The sequence below is a fragment of the Eleginops maclovinus genome, chromosome 10 (genome assembly GCF_036324505.1).
Source record: "Eleginops maclovinus isolate JMC-PN-2008 ecotype Puerto Natales chromosome 10, JC_Emac_rtc_rv5, whole genome shotgun sequence".
Lineage (NCBI taxonomy): Eukaryota > Metazoa > Chordata > Actinopteri > Perciformes > Eleginopidae > Eleginops > Eleginops maclovinus.
Window position 1 is genome coordinate 7484641 of NC_086358.1, and position 17019 is coordinate 7501659.

Here is a 17019-nt window from a genome sequence, read left to right on the forward strand (position 1 = left end):
ATGATAGCATCAGAGGTAGTTTAACTCATTAACAGGCTGCAGATTTTATTTTTTGGATTAAGTTGCACCTGGAAAAACACCTGGCCTTTACTCGTGTTTCAGGTCATGTTACATGTTTTGTTTTGTTCCACTAAGTGACAATAAGGAAGCGGGTTTAAAGGGTTTTTTAGAAACATACGTGGGAAAGCTATCAGCACTTTCCTGTCGGCTGTACATCACCGAGTTCCTTCTTTGTGTGTTCAAGTTAAAACAAAACAAATGAGTTTCCTGATTACCATAAACTTTGATGCTCGCTGTTGATACACATAAGGGTAATGATAACCAATAAGTAATCTTACATCATAATGCAAAAGGATACACAGACACTTGCAAAAAGGAACTGTTCAAGACCATACCAAATGTCACACTCTAATATTCGTCGGACCGCCTTTAGCTTTGATTACGGCACGCATTTGCTGTGGCATCGTTTCCACAAGCTTCTGCAATGTCACAACATTTATTTCTGTCTTACATTCATTTTTCGACAAGGTCTTGTATTGATGACGGGAGATTTCGGACCACTGCGCAAAGTCTTCTCCAGCACATCCCAAAAATTCTCAATCGGGTTCAGGTCTGGACTCTGGGGGGGTCAATCCATGTGTGAGAATGATGTCTCATGCTCCCTGAACCACTCACAATTTGAGCCCGATGGATCCTGGCATTGTCATCTTGGAACATGCCCGTGCCATCAGGGAAGAAAGAATCCATTGATGGGATAACCTGGTCCTTCAGTGTATTCAGGTAGTCAGCTGACCTCATTCTTTGGGCACATTGCTGAACCTAGACCAGACTATGACAGTCTTTATCATCTTAATCCCGTTTGTGCTTATTATTTGTGATTATTGTGTCTGCTTGCAAGACAACAGGACGGAGATGAATTACTTATCAGACCTTAAAAACGCTTTCAAATGTTCAGCTCCACAAATATTTGACATGATGATTCACATCTTTTGGGGAATGTGACTCAAAGGAAATGATTGCTTTGTCAGTTTAGGTGAAGCTCTGACTGATTTTAATGATCAACAAACTATGTAACTTCGATTAAAACAAAAGTTATAAAAATAAAAATGTAGAAGGATTTAAATACGTAAGTGCAGCACAGATGTCTCGGTATGCTATGTATTCGAAATCTGTGTTTTAAGAAATAATGTTAGTGTCACATATGGATACACATATTTTCCTAGTACATTTATACATTTTTTAAACAACTATTAAATGTTTTAGTCTCTAAATAAATCATGAAAATAATTAAAAAATATACATTTTAATTCATATGCTTTGCTTTCACTTTCACTTTTAAAAATATTTGTGGATTTTAATTAAGTTAAGGTATTCATCGTGTCACGTGTGCCCTGTAATCATATCCTTTCCTAATATGCAAATATCTAAACAATAAACCCATCTAGATAATTGCCTGACTTGAACGTCATTGTGAATTGTGGTATATTAGTTAACTTTAGCCGGAGAAGTTAAAGAAACACCTCCTCAGGTGATCATTCAGAATCAAAACAGAAACTAAACAACAGAGCTTCAGAACAAAAGAGTGTTCACGAACCGTAGTCAGTATTCACCTTTCTAAATAATTGCTTTCCTCACTGGTTAAGTAGGGTTTACAGCAGGGCCTAGGAGGTGAACTCGGACCTCTCCAAGTAGCAGTCCACCTTCCATATTTTCAAGTCTGTTCGGGGACTTGAAACGGCGACCCTACGATTCCCAGTCCAAGCCCCTACTGACTGAGCGACTAAATTCAACTCATCTCTACGAAGGGTAGTTAATATCTTCTCAGCAGTTAAAAGAACAAGTTAATATTAAAGGGGGCCCTACTTGGATTAATTTCAGATTCTTATTTGTTCTTGTGCCTCTACTGCCTCTCTATTTCTTCATGCTTTAATGTTCAAAAAGCTCTTTATTTTTCTCATTCGGTCTGTGCTGCACCACCTCGTTTCACCCTCCATCTGAAACCAGAGCCCAGTCTGCTCTGATCGGTCAACGTGTTAGAGATGTCCTGCCCCTTAGCCTATCACGTACAAGGTGTTGGAGCGCTAGCCAATAAAAGTGCGATTGTTACATAGTGATGTCTTTATGGCACTGAAGTAAACAAAGGACTCCAATGGAGGCGTTTCAAGCATTGGGGTTTTAGCCTTGGCAGACCATTTACATGCGCAAGAAAAACGATATAAATGGCATGTTAGTTGTTTTGTTTTTTTTACGCATAAGATCACTGGACAGTTTTCCTAACGAGGGAGATTTGTACCATTTGTATGGCATTATAAGTTAGTTAATTGAATGGTGACCAAGTGTGCATTTCCCTTTTAATAAACACACTATATTGGAAGTTAAAATACATCTTACTCAAGTTTTTGTTTTCGTGCAACAGAATCTGATAATCTTTATTATTGTTACAGCACAATGGATTGTTTGGCTCATTTGCTATGAGGAAGCAATTATGTGTAAAATGTTCCTGTAACTAGACAAGCCACAAACTTATGGGACACTGCCAGATTTTTGATTTAAGTATCGTTTCAGCGCCGCTGTCTCCCCCAGATGAGCAGTGAACAACCACAGGCGAACATATGAACAGGTAATACATCTATTTTCAATGCTGCTGCACTGTGATGTGCTTTACAACTATTTTTTTGACTGATATCTCCTTAAAAAGGGTTTCCGATTTCTAATTTAACTATGACAAGGCAAGGCAAGGCAAGTTTATTTATATAGCACCTTTCAACACAAGGCAATTCAAAGTGTTTTACAAACATGAAAGACATTAAGAGTGTTAAAAAATAGTGCAGTATAAACACATTATAAAAAGGCATTTAAAAACAGTCATTTAAGAGCAAAGATAAGGAAATAAACACAACAGGTATAAAATATATGAATAAAAGTCACAGTGCAATGTTAGATCAGAACAGTTCAATGAAAAGCAGCGGCAAAAAGAAATGTTTTCAGCCTCTTTGAGAAATAACTTGTTGTTAGCCCAGACAAAAAGGTGCCATTTGCCATTAGTACAACTATCGTAACATATCAATGAAAAGAACGAAGAACAAATTACAATTTTTTTGTGCAAATCCAGATTTGTTTTAACATTGCAAGAAATGTATTCTTTAATGAATTATTGAATCATTTTTTTAGATTTGCTCCATTTTCTAAAATGATTGCATTTACTGTACATTCAGTACATAGGGGTGTGTTGTGTCGTTGGGCGAGTCACTTCACCCTAAATTGCTCCTGTGGGTATTGTCCACAGTATTGAATGTATTACATATCTAATGTATGTTATATAAAGCACATTGAGTTCTTGGAAAAGTGTTGAAATAAATGATGAATTATTACTATTATGACTATTATTACATAAAAAATGGTGCACAAAATGGACAATTGTGGATAAAATGACTGAGAATCTGGAACAATATGAACATAGAAACATAATACACACACAACGCTTTTAAGAAATGGACAAAATGAAAGTAAGGCCTTCCATAAAACAACATTTTAAGATTGTGAATGAATTAAATACAATTTGATCCAAAATGATTGATATTTTTACCTCTGTGTAAGATATATTGGTGCCATTGCCAACAATGGTCTGACGTCGTATCTCTTTGTCTTCAGCGTTTAAAGAATATCTCTGAAGAAAATGTTACTACTTGCTAAAAGTAAAAATATGGCTTATTTTGACAGTATGCTCCCGTCTCTACCCCTGTACCAATTCAGTGCTCTATGACAAACGGAGGAACAAGACTAGATTGAACATCGGTTCGACTTTTGCTCGTTCAAGGGCTGAAAAGCCCAGCTGAGGCGGCAACTTATCTTCTAAACAGGTATGTCAAGACTAAAGTTTGATGGTTATTTAATTGGGAATTTCGTGGTTCATTTAAAATGCAGATTGTGAATCCGTATTCTGATAGATGCAGTGGTAGAGGGAGCGGGACTGATTATCATCTTTAAACATCTTTCACTCTGGGTGTGGTGGGTATGCATTCCCTGAACACTTTCAGTTCTTTCTTGTTGGTTTGTTTGTTTTATATTGGAATTTAACTTATTGTCTTTCAGGCTTGTGGCTTTGGAGAATGGCAAGGGAAATCATGTTGCCTGTATTGCTTCTGGGGATGATAAGTATGTTTCAATGAAATACATTTAATAAACAATCATTTCTGTTGATAATTTTACATAAATGCATTAACTGACTTTGTGTATTGCTGTTATTAGTGATTTTTGACAAATCATATTTAAATATTTGTTTTCATAGGTACGGTGTTTGCTCAGACAGGTGAGTTGAAGTTAAGATAATATCTCTGTCATTTGTTCATGCTCTTAATGGGTTATACATACATACAATCAGTAGCTCAAATCAGTTATTACTACCTATATCACCTGGATTACAGCTAACGTCACTGTTAAAGATATAAAGTAGGGTTGTACCACAGCACACTTTTTGCAAACCAACACCAGTAAAGTACCAGACTGTACATAAGACTGACATGGCATAAACATAAAGGAGACCTAATGAATATTTATGACTGATTTCAGTGTCATTTGGTGAACTATGACACTTAAGTGTATGAGATGTCTCTGATATGTCTACTTAACATTAATCAAGATAACATATACCCTAAGTGGCAGATAACTTCAAGAAACCACTTTGCTCTGTGTGTTAACATTTCGTATGTATTCCCTTACGTCAAACACATTTTACTTCAATGTGGGAGGCTCCTTAAATGTATTTTTAGACCTGCTACCCTATGTTAATGTCAAGTTGTCACAACAAAGACATCCCAAACAATGTCCACTTTCCAATTGTCACCATTTATTAAATTAACCCTTGTTAGGCCTAACATCAAGCTTACATCTTAATGTTTGACTTGCCAGACTTATTACTCTAATTGTAGCAAGGCTTTTTGTCATGTCTGTTGCTTACTTCCTGCTAAATTTAATGAAGGTTGAGGAGGTACCACACTAACCAGATGAATAATACCAGGCTGAAAGGCAGGGTCTCATCGCCCCCTTCTGGTTGCATCTGTGTCTAAGCCCAACTGTGATATTGTGTTTCACTGACACGCTATAAAGTAGACTCGGTCACAAACAGATGGTGGTCGGTCCTTTTAAATTAGACATTTCTTTAGCAGAGACTTGTCTTTAGTAAATAGGATGCTGTGATAAAGGTATACTGTAGTTGCTCAGTATATATGTTGGAATATAATAGTCCATTAAACCCCAAAGCACATTTATGTCAGTGTTAAGAAAAGTTAAAAACATTCTGCAACATCTTTTTCAATTCAGTGCTTGCCATTAGGGCCAATATGGAATATATGGACAATATGGACCTTATATCTTTTTTCTTCATAGGACCCCTCTACCCAACTACTGGAACAATCAGCTCTCGAGCAGACGATGGGAGTTCTCCTGAAATTCGCCTGCAACGACCTTTTGTGTATTTTGGCCAGTCGTACAATCAGATTTATGTATGTTAACTTAATTGTAACAAAGTCCCTTTCTTTTAAAGACTGGTTAGAAAAGTAGAAACTGTCATCTAAATGCACTAAAGTGAAAAAATAAAATGAATAGTTGTACTGAATACATTTTGTATACAGTTTTAGAAAATAGCAATAAATCTGTTGATATTTAATATTATGTGATTATCAATGATGCAGTTGAGTCCTGAATCTGTTACTTCGGTTTGCAGGTTAACCACAATGGACACCTGACCTTTGTGAGCCCATGGCATAGCTATACACCTCAAAGGATCCCAATGTACGGGAACAGAGACTTCATCGCTCCCTTCTGGACAGATTTAGACAACCGACTGCAGGGTCGGATCTCCTACCATCAATACACCAGCGGGAGTGTCCTCCAACAAGCCACACACGACATCAATAGGTACTTCCCAGGGTTGAACTTCAACGCCAACTGGGTCTTTGTTGCAACATGGGCCAATGTGCTCTACTTTCCAAATGTTGGAACAGTAAGTCAAGTTTGTTCTAAATGAAAAAATGCATTTTATTTCTACTGTTATTTTACCTTTAACTATATTCCCTATGATAATCATATTTAAAACATTTAAGGGTTCAACGATCCAAGCAGTCTTGATCTCTGGTGGTCAATACTCATTTGCGCTAATGAACTATGGGATAATAGCCTCAACAACTCGCCATGCACAGGTTAGAGACATAACAATTATATACAACGGTATGCTTTTCTCAAAGCTTAATGCAGAAATGAAAAATAACAATTGCAGATAATGTCAAAATTACTTCATCAATGTGATCTGTTCTTCCAGGCTGGATATGACACATTAAACTCCATTCATCATTTCTCCATCCCCGGATCATTCTCTAACAATGGAACAAACAGTAATTACTTAAATTTCCGCCAGAACAGCAACGTCAATGTACCCGGTCGCTGGGCTTTCCGAACGGACCATGGATCGAGAGGCTGCACTTTTAATGGTAAAAGGCCACTGACCACTAAACCGTGAAGTTGCCGGCACGTCTGAGGATTTATTTGTGCTTGTTGAACTCTGAAAGAATGTTTTATATGTTGTACACAGCAGAGCATTAAGCACTGCACTCCTATAATGTGGTGACAGGGATAACAGGTGAAGATTCAAGTAATGATAAACAATAAAATAAACATTTCATTTAAACCATTTGTATTGTTGTGCCAAAGTAGTCCTCAAAGACCAGATGTACAGGCATCCATAGGGAGAATTTTAAAGTTAAGCTGTTGACCATGACAATGCATGGTCCCAGTTTAAAGGCTTTCCTTGAACCGGTTCACTGTTTGCTAAAAAGTCAAAATGCCCTGAAGATGCATGTTTAAGTCAATGAATTTCAAGGAAACTTTTAATTCCTTCAAAGGTCAACCCGTGCAGCTGGGTGACTCCTTCTGGAGCGACAGATCCTGTGCACAGAAATGCACCTGCACCTCGACAGGCCTGCAGTGTCACAGCCAGCCCTGCTCCTTTTCCCAAGTCTGCAGATCCACTTCCTTTCAGTTCTCCTGCCAGACGGTGCAGAAAGGCAGTTGCACCATAAGCGGCGATCCACATTACTATACCTTCGATGACAGAGCCTTTCACTTCCAGGGCACCTGCACTTATGTTCTCTCTGAGGAATGTGGTCGTGGGTTGCCCTACTATAGAGTAGAGGGCAAGAACGAGCACAGAGGCAGCACCCGAGTCGCTTGGACGCGACTGGTCAAAGTGCATGTCTATAATGAAACAATCGAGCTTGTCAAAGGACGTCGTGGTGTGGCTAAGGTAAACAATGAGAACTGCATCTCAACTTTTTGTGATATTCTTATTTAGTTCATGAGTTTACAACTTTGTTTCTGCTTGCTGGTGTCGTTACAGGTTAATGGAAACTTTGAATCCACTCCGATCTCCCTTTCCAATGGCACTGTCCAGGTTTATGAGTCAGGTTTTTCTGTGATCATCAGTACTGACTTTGGCTTGGAAGTGTCCTATGACACATATCATTATGTTAGGATCCGTTTACCCTACACTTACCAGAATGCAACATGTGGCCTGTGTGGAAACTTCAACACTCATCCCGGGGATGACTTTCGAACCCGCCAAGGCGAGGTTGTGAGCTCTGATGTGGTTTTTGCAAACAGTTGGAAAGCATCAGGAGATGATGAGCCTACTTGTGGGACCCGATGTGCAGGTCAGGCCTGCGCAATGTGCACTGCAGCTCAGACAGCTTTATACAGCAATACAGCTCATTGTGGTATCCTCCAAAGCACTTCTGGACCTTTTGCTGCTTGTCATCGACAACTTCCCCCACAGAACTATGTGCAAAGCTGTGTGCAAGATTTGTGTATAGGAGGAGGTTACCAACCCATTCTGTGCCAAGCCCTAAATGTGTATGCAAGTCAGTGTCAGCAGAATGGTATACAGCTGCCAAGCTGGAGGAGACAAGGCTTCTGTGGTATGTCTGTCTGTCAATCAACACTATGTCTTAAAGTCTTCCAGGTATACAGTAAGTGTCCAAGCTCTCAAGATGAATGTTGTTTCCTTTTTTCTAGAAATCCCCTGCCCGTCCAACAGCCACTTTGTGTCTCAGGGCACAGGATGTCCAGATACATGTGTTCATCCAAATTCTACCCAGAACTGCCCTCTCCCTACCCAGGAGAGCTGCATCTGCAATTCAGGCTACATCCTGAGTGCTGGGGTCTGCGTCCCTCATGCTCAGTGTGGCTGCAGCTTTGAGGGCCGCTACTACCGCTCTGGAGAAACTGTGACACTGGACGAGGACTGTGGGAGACGTTGCAGCTGCAGCTATGGCTCCATGACTTGCCGCTCCCATGGTTGTGGTCCCTTAGAGTCTTGCAGGGTGGAGGAGGGAGAAAGAGGATGCACACCTAACAGCTATGGAACATGCTGGACAAGGGGCCCAGGGTCATATCAGACGTTTGATGGAATAACATACCAGTACCCTGGGGCATGCCGACTGACCCTGGCCAAAGTAATGGGATTGTCTAGTCACCCACATTTTATGGTGACGGCAGAAAAAGTGCCCAGAGGACAACAGGGTTTTGCAAGGGTTCTAAAGTTTGAGGCAGAGGGCACACAAGTCTCCATTGAAATGACAGGTAGCAGCAAAGTTCAGGTAATATAAATAAATATATTTCCAAGAGTTAATTAAAAGCAATGTTGTGACTCAAGATTTTAAAAGATGTGAATGTATAAACGGAAAACCACTTCACACATAAAATCTGACAATGACTGTTTGAATGACCCTTTAGGTTAATGGTCAGCAGATCAGACTCCCTTTCAGCTCAGCTTCCAACAGAATCCAAATCTACCACAGCAGCATTCACAGCATCATCCTTCGCACTGCCTTTGGTGTGACTGTGCAAACAGTCTGGCCTCATATGGTGCGTGTCACTGCACCTGGTATCTACAATGGTTCACTTGGTGGACTCTGTGGTAATTTCAATGGTCACCCACATGATGACTTCCGCACACCAAATGGCGTCCTGGTCAACACCTCTCAGGACTTCGGAGACAGTTGGAGAGACGGCTCCCTGGCTGCACACTGTGTGGAGACAGTCAATCCCACCGACCCTAGAACAGATTACAATTCAAGTCAGTACTGTGGCATTCTGTACTCACCACATGGGCCATTTACCCAGTGTTGGGCCACGGTGGACCCACTGCAGCATGTGGATGCATGTGTGGAGATCATAAGAGCCTCTAGAGATCCAGCATCAGCCCTATGTGAGGTCCTACGGGATTATGCAATAATGTGTCAACAGAAGGGCGTGGACCTAGGAAACTGGAGGAATTCAACTCACTGCGGTAAGTCATTTTCATCATTTTATTGAAGATGTGTTTGATATTATATCAACTATTTTACTAAATGAATTGCTTTGTTTTTCTCTAGAGCAAAACTGCCCTCCAAACAGCCATTATGAACCCTGTGAAAGCTCTTGTCCTTCCGCCTGCCCCAGCCTCTCTTTCCCTTTTGCCTGTGACACTGTGTGCCAAGAGGGTTGCCAGTGCAATGATGGTCTTGTTCTTAATGGCAACCAGTGTGTACCACCAACAGCCTGCGGATGTTATCACGACGGACGCTACAGACAAGGGGGTGAACGGTTCTGGGACGGAGAAGAATGCCAGAGCTTGTGTGTCTGTAATGGCACGACTGGGGCAGTCCAATGTGTCCCCAACTCCTGCAGTCCTGAGGAGTCGTGTCGGGTGGTGGAGGGTGAATTTGGTTGCCATCCTAACCCTCATGGCACCTGCTATGCCTCTGGTGACCCTCACTACCTGACATTCGATGGAAAGCCCTTTGACTTCCAGGGAACCTGCCGCTATGTTCTGGCGAAGCTTTGTAATGAAACTGAAGGGCCTCACCAATTTTCAGTGGAGGCCAGGAATGAGCCTTGGATGGGGTTGCCAGTTTCAATCACAGCTGAAGTGTTTGTGAATGTGAGGGGCTATCAGGTGCAAATGGCAAGGGGAAGCCAAGGTGTGGTACAGGTAAGTTACAGATTTAAAGACATTCTGTATCAATCAATTCCTCTACATGTGTTTTTAATCTACACTGGATTTGAAAGCTTTTAGTATTAAAAAGAAACAAGGCAAAAATAAATCTATTACATTTCATTTTTTTTCCTCCAATGTTATAGGTGAATGGAGTAACTAAAAACTTACCTATTCTCTTGAATGATAGTCATGTATCTATCTATGCAAGTGGATCTCGCACATTCATCAGTGCTGATTTTGGCCTGAGTGTCATGTACGATGGATTGTATACAGTGTCTATCTCTGTACCGCCAGTTTATAGGTAACACCAAATACAATGAGCTATGTTTAAATGTTTTGTTCAAAATAGATCTTATCGACTCATCAATCTGTCAAAATATGTTTTGAATCTGGATGTTTTTAACTATTGTCATCAGAGGGAAAACATGTGGACTCTGTGGAAACTTCAATGGAAATCCAAACGATGAGTTTCACACCCCATCTGGCATGACGGTCAATACTCCACAAGCATTTGGGGCAAGTTGGAAAGTAACAGGCAACTACACCTGCACTGATGGGTGTGGTTCTTCTTGCCCACGATGTACCAATGACAGACCAGCAAGATCCCAATGTGAGCTTATCCGAGCAGCTGATGGCCCTCTCAGCTTCTGCCATGAGCAAGTGGACCCGGCACCATATTTCAATGACTGTGTGTTTGATGTTTGTGTGTCGGGGAATCGAGGCCAAGAGCTTCTCTGTAGGGCCATTGAAACATACGTCAGTGCCTGTCAGTCTGCCAATGTTCGGATCTACCCCTGGAGACAGAACACCACCTGCAGTAAGTCAAAACTTCAAGTTGTTTACTTACTGTCCAAGCAGCATAAGAAGTGTCTTCCAATAAAACTGCATCTACACAAAGGCTGACCACCATACGTTTTTTCACCTACAAAGGACTTGACTGTCCCGCCAACACCCATTATGAGCTATGCGGTAGCGACTGTGGCCACACCTGTGCCAGCAGCATTGATGCCACCTGTGAGCAGGTTTGCTCCGAGGGCTGTTTCTGTGATGAAGGTTTTGTCAGGAGTGGGACAAGATGTGTCCCTGTGGAAAGCTGTGGCTGTCAATATGATGGCTTCTACTACAATGTAAGTAATCTAACCGTTAATGGGAAATACATCAGATTTGTGGACCACAGATCCACCAAGCTTCTAAGTCAGGGCTGTCACAATCCCAACATTACAAAGAAACAAGTATTTATGCAATACTTGTGCAGAGAGAACACCAGAACAACGCTATAATAGTCATGTTTATTTACAGATTACTTAAACCTAGAAGAAATAAATGCCACTCGGTTGCCTTTTTGTCTTTTAATGTAGGAATTGCCACGTTTAATAATTGTATCTCTCTTTTTCTTGCCAGGCTGATGAGTCCTTCTGGACAGAGGGTTGCTCCCTGCGATGTGAATGCCATGCTCCCAATGACCTGCGCTGCTCTGCTGTATCTTGCACTTCAACACAAGAGTGCACCATCAGACATGGAGAGCTGGGCTGTTTTGATGCAATGTCTACTTGCACTGTGTGGGGGGACCCACACTACGTCACTTTTGATGGGGCGCTGGCTCATTTCCAGGGCACATGCTCTTACATCGTTACTGAGAGTGTGAGCCACCGGACCGATGAAACCGAGTTTCAGGTCGTAGCCACCAATAATCACAGAGGGAACAACCGTGTGTCGTTTGTGACCTCAGTGGATGTATACCTCTCAAATCCACCAGAGAGTGTGAATATCACCATTGGACCCAACAAAAGAGTTAAGGTAAACGTTTAATAACTTTCAAGATGAACAACCTTTTTATATCTTCAAGGGGTAATAACAGCATACAATGAGTACCTCTTCACTTCTTATCCCCCTCCCTCACCAGATAAATGGAAGTGAGGTGGCTCTTCCCACCACTGCAGGAACCTTAGCTTGGGTAGAAAGGCAGGGAGGCTTCATAGAGGTCAATGCAATGGACTTGATAGTCCAGTTTGATGGCAGGAGTACTTTATTGGTGAGAGTCAGAAACGACTATGAAAACAGAGTCACTGGGATGTGCGGAAATCTCAACAGTAACTCTTCAGATGACAAAGTCTTGCCCAACGGCACACCGGCACATAATGACAATCAATTTGGACAAGGCTGGAAGTCGCCCACAAGTCAACCAGGGTGAGCTGTTTTCAAAATATATTTATATTTAATATATTTCAGTAGATTAACAACTGAACACTAATCAAAAATATGTTGCAAACAAATCAGCCAAAGTTTTAAAAACCTATAATGTATTTTCCAGATGTGGATCCACCGATGACAGGGGTGGAGATGGGATGAACGACTGTACCTTTATGGGAGAATACTCTGAGCTCTGCAGTGTAATCACCAACAGTAGCGGGCCTTTCAGTGCCTGTCACCTGCACTCTGACCCTCAGCCATTTTACACTTCCTGTGTCTACGATCTCTGCCTCTACACTCCAGCCAATGGCATACTGTGTTCTGCAATCGCAGCCTACGAGAGATCCTGCTCAGTTTTGGGGTTAAACATCCCTGAATGGCGCTCTGCTTTGCACTGTGGTAGGTTGGCACTAGGCTATGAACAGCCAAGATACTGAATAGGGAAATCAATCATTGGGTTAACAGAGATTTGTTATTCGTCCCTATTTTAGAAATGTTGTCACTTGTTTTGTTTCTGTTTTGTACAGCTGAGTCAGACCCCTGTGAACAGCTGGACTGCGCAGAGCATGAGTGGTGTGGTGAGAAGGATGGTCTGTACGACTGCTTTTGTGATGAGCACCATCATCGGTCCAACAATGAGAGCTATGGTGAGGGCAGCTCCTCTTTAAATGCTTAGTTTAAAAAGCACAAGACAATTGGATCCAATCAGGTTTTTTTTAAGTACTTTTGCTATAAATGGGTGGTATTCAGCTTAGTGAGTCATGTGTTTCAACCCTGTTCTCTGTTGATTCATCACTACTTAAACTTTTCAAACAATATGTCCAGTATGTAATATATGTAGAGCTACAGAAATATGTGCATTTATTTATATATATATCTCTTTCATAGACTCGTCCATCACTTGTGATAGTAGTTCAGGCACCATGTCCGTCTCCCGCTGTCAGCTGTTTGAAGCCGGCTTCCACTCCGGCGCCCTCCACCTGCGAGACCACTCCTGCAATGGGACTCTGCAGGACGGACGACTGGTTTTTAACTTCAACAATGACAACCACTTGTGTGGGACAGCTCTGAAGGTATAGTCCATCATGCCATTCAAAACAGACTGAAGAAGATTTAAGATATCATTTTTCTACATAAGACTAATTACAACTACTTGATTTTTCAATTTTTAGAGCAACGGAACCCATTTCATGTATGAGAACACCATCCAGGGAGACGTGGACCCTCATGAAGGTCTAATCAGCCGCCAGAGGAACATTCATTTGCAATTCTGCTGTGTTTACCCTCTGAACCAAGCTCTGTCTATGGATGTGGGCATCAACCCAGTAGAGAGGTGACAACACCATCTGCCTGTTTAAGTGATTTAAGTGTTGTACCTTAATGCAATTAACACAGTCCTTTTGTTTTGGTGAATATCTGATTTTTTTTTGTAGCATTGTGAGGAAAAAGCTTCCTATGGGCCAGGGACATTATCAGATGAGAATGATCCCCTACCAGGACGCTGCCTTCCACTTCCCCCTGACCGGCAGCAATAGGAACATAGATATGGAAGTTGACCAGAGGTTGTATGTGGAGGTGCGGACAGAACGAGTCGATGGGAGCCAGATCTCCACTGTTGTGGACAACTGTTGGGCAACACCAGTCAACCTGGCCAACTACCCTGTCCGCTGGGATCTCCTCAGTGCAGAGTAAAGGAGATAATTCAATCTGATCTTTTCCTAGCACACTGACCATTTGCTATTCATTTCCAAAGTCTGAAAAGGATTAACTTGTTCTCTAGATGTGTCTCTTTTAATTTTCTCTACCCATCCTCTCTTTTAAAACGCACCCCTGTTTATGTCCTGGTATAATTGTAACATTTACTTTCTTCGCTGTTTCCAGGTGTCCTAACCCCGCAGATGGTACAGTAGAGCTGGTTCAGAACGGCGTCTCCACAGTGTCCCGATTCTCCTTCAGGATGTTCACATTTACCAACTTTTCATCCATTTACCTGCACTGCAAAGTCCACCTGTGTCTTTTGAGACACAACAACTGCACAGCCGTAAGTACTACTGTGTGTTTTTGCAGTGAGTTATGATAGATTATCAATGGCTGCATCAACAGAAGCCTTCCTTGTTTTTCTTCCTGCAGCACTGCTACCCTGGTCACCACAGGCGTGTTGAGAGGGACGTAACCTACCATGATACTTCAGAAATCTCAGTGGGACCATTAGTCATTGGGGAAAATATTCCAGGTAAAGCTTTTTTTTAATCTTTGTATAATTATCATACTTGTGGATATATATATTTCTGATGAATACATTTTGATCTAACCTGTGTTTCTACTCTTGCAGTTTGGAGGATGAAAGTGAGCAGTGCTTCCGGCCTGTTGACCTCAATGGTGACCGTGCTTGTGTGTTTGCTGACAGCCCAAACTCTGATCTAAAGCAATCAAACATGATTCATTCATACTCTAAAATCGCAAGAAATATAATCCCTGTAATTTACTCCTGATTTGTGTTCCTGTTTTAGGTTCAAAGTCGTGGTAGTATTTCTTTATAACAAAAGGGGGCAGCATAGGATCAAAGACACATTTTGCGTTTTTTAAATGAAACTGCTGTTTCCTTTTTGCATGAAGTATACTGCTTATCATTTGTATCCTCTGGGCTTGTGCAATACATCTTCTTATGATTATGATTACTATGATTAAATCAACTTTTCTCTCGTGAAAATCCTCAACAATCATGATTTAGATGATCAATTAAGTAATTTATGTGTGAAATGTGAATCACGTCATAAACATGTTTGATAAAGTTCTATCTACTCAACGTTTGGAGATATTTCTTTAAATAGCATAGACTATATACATATACTTTGAAATAGGTAAGAAAAGTCATGTTTTGTGCAGGACACATAAACGTAACAATAACCACAATCCAAACCATAAATACGGGATGGTTCTCATTTGACATGAATGAAGCTGCCAGTGATTCAGGAGGTCGGGTTTCTCTCTTTTGTGCAGAACATCCTTTGTCGGACCGGGTGTGAAGACTGACACAGACGATATCCTCTGTGTCTTCACTTTGAGGGTGAAATTCATCATTGTCAGTCAACCTGTCCTCAGTAGTATAGGATAAGACTTACACTACACATAATAACACTTGCCACACACCCACAACATGTCATTTGTCATATGGTGGTGCTGTAAAGTACATTTAGGACTTCAAAGAGGGGCAATATGTCTAACACCACATGATCCAGAACAGAGGGCGTCCAGTCCATTACTGTCAATTCATGTAAATTATGTCGAGATTACTTTACAGATCATGTTTCACATCTTGTGGCTTAATAGAAACAGAATGTAAGTGTGTAATCTTATTATTCATGGTCTACTTCTGTATTCAAAACATGTGTTCACAATGCGTGCTAGAGGGCCGACACCATCTTTATTTTGGAATCATTGTGTGATCACTCTTGTGTTTCTCATGTAGTTTAGCTCCTCTGACAGTGTGCCATTGGGAGGTTAATCCCACGGCTTATGAGGCATTTGCAGGCTTTCAGATTCAATGTGTAGATAAGAATGCAAGACAGAAACGGAGACTCGTCAAAGGAAATAATACATAGTTCACAATGGAATGGAAGGCATCATTTAGCAGGCATTCTATACTGAGTGAAAAACGTGATTTAATGTCAAGTCAAGGCTTTGAGGGAAATCCTGAGCTCCATGTAGGATGACAAGGCACGTTTTGTTTGTTATTTTACAGGTATACCCTAGTTACTGTAGGGTAATTCAGTTTGAATGAAATGAGCCTCCTACAAAGTTGTAAATAAAGTTTGGACAAGTAGTTGAGAATTCATTAAAGATGGCATCAAATTACACACTTGTAATCAGCCTTGTCGGGAAAGGGAGGCTCTTACTAAAATCACTTGTCAACACTGTAAACAGTCAACTGTGAAGAGTTTAATCTTCGATGATTTAATGAAAAAGTTCAAAATAGTATTTTCACCTAGTGCGACCTCTGTAGTCAATAGAAGATATAAGACTACAATTCCCACGGTGCCCAGCCTCTCAAGAGCCACAAAAATGGGCAACCAACCTGTGTGGAAGATGTTGACAAGACACACTACTCAACAGTCATCTTTACAGGTTTATCATCTAACATTAACATAACTACAGAAGTGTTCTTATCAATATATTAGAGTTTAGACCCTTTTGTTTCCAATTTGTTTTTACTCCTGACGTTTTTATTTGTCCTTATTTGGAAACAAATGTATTTTATTTGGATTAACCACAAAATACGGACAACATCAAGCTAGTCTCACAATCCAGTCATCAAAACCGTGAGTAAAACTAATCACTTGAAAGTGAACACGTTGGAAATGTTTGTTTGAAAGTGTACCTTAAGTGGCTTAGTTAGACTGATTTACAAGTAGCCTACAGTGTGCCATATTTTTTTTCACTTTGAAATACTGCAGCATTCTTACAGTTCATGTTATTTCAAATGTATAAGGATATATAAATATATATATTTAAACAAAACTCAGTGCCACAGCTATGTTTGAGCTTAATGCTAATGTTAGCCTGCTAACAGGCCTGTTGTCTACCATCTTGGTATTGCCTGTGTTACCTTGCTAACACTTGGCACAAATCACAAAGTACAGCTCAGTCTACATTGTTTGGTAAGGTACAAATGTGCCCTTATGATAGCTCAACATTAGAAGTTAAGTAGTCGCTTCAGTTTTACCAGAATATTCTGAGAAAAATAAATGTGTATACTAGATTCATGGCAATCCATAACAGTTTTGACACATTTCACTCAA

The 17019-nt window shown here is 40.8% G+C and overlaps 1 protein-coding gene across 1 annotated transcript; it reads left to right on the top strand.

The window, feature by feature from the left end:
* Window positions 1-2565: 2565 nt before the first annotated feature.
* LOC134870560 (alpha-tectorin-like) lies at window positions 2566-15026 on the top strand. Its single transcript, XM_063892789.1, has 26 exons — window positions 2566-2620; window positions 3721-3860; window positions 4093-4155; window positions 4289-4309; window positions 5386-5501; window positions 5723-6001; window positions 6102-6197; window positions 6317-6485; window positions 6897-7297; window positions 7391-7967; window positions 8065-8648; window positions 8785-9340; window positions 9426-10024; window positions 10174-10331; window positions 10447-10847; window positions 10961-11157; window positions 11432-11827; window positions 11934-12217; window positions 12342-12619; window positions 12748-12867; window positions 13109-13293; window positions 13393-13553; window positions 13654-13908; window positions 14102-14261; window positions 14351-14453; window positions 14553-15026. Exons 3-26 carry the CDS (start codon window positions 4110-4112, stop codon window positions 14642-14644), a joined length of 6234 nt encoding a protein of 2077 aa, XP_063748859.1. The 5' UTR covers window positions 2566-2620; window positions 3721-3860; window positions 4093-4109; the 3' UTR covers window positions 14645-15026.
* Window positions 15027-17019: the final 1993 nt, after the last annotated feature.

Excerpts from the sequence above, each read along its gene's own strand:
- LOC134870560 (XM_063892789.1), top strand. The coding sequence starts at position 4,110 with ATGGCAAGGGAAATCATGTTGCCTGTATTGCTTCTGGGGATGATAA. Across the intron at positions 5,502-5,722 it reads AGTCGTACAATCAGATTTAT|GTTAACCACAATGGACACCT; the intron begins GTATGTTAACTT and ends TTCGGTTTGCAG. Across the intron at positions 12,218-12,341 it reads TCGCCCACAAGTCAACCAGG|ATGTGGATCCACCGATGACA; the intron begins GTGAGCTGTTTT and ends TGTATTTTCCAG.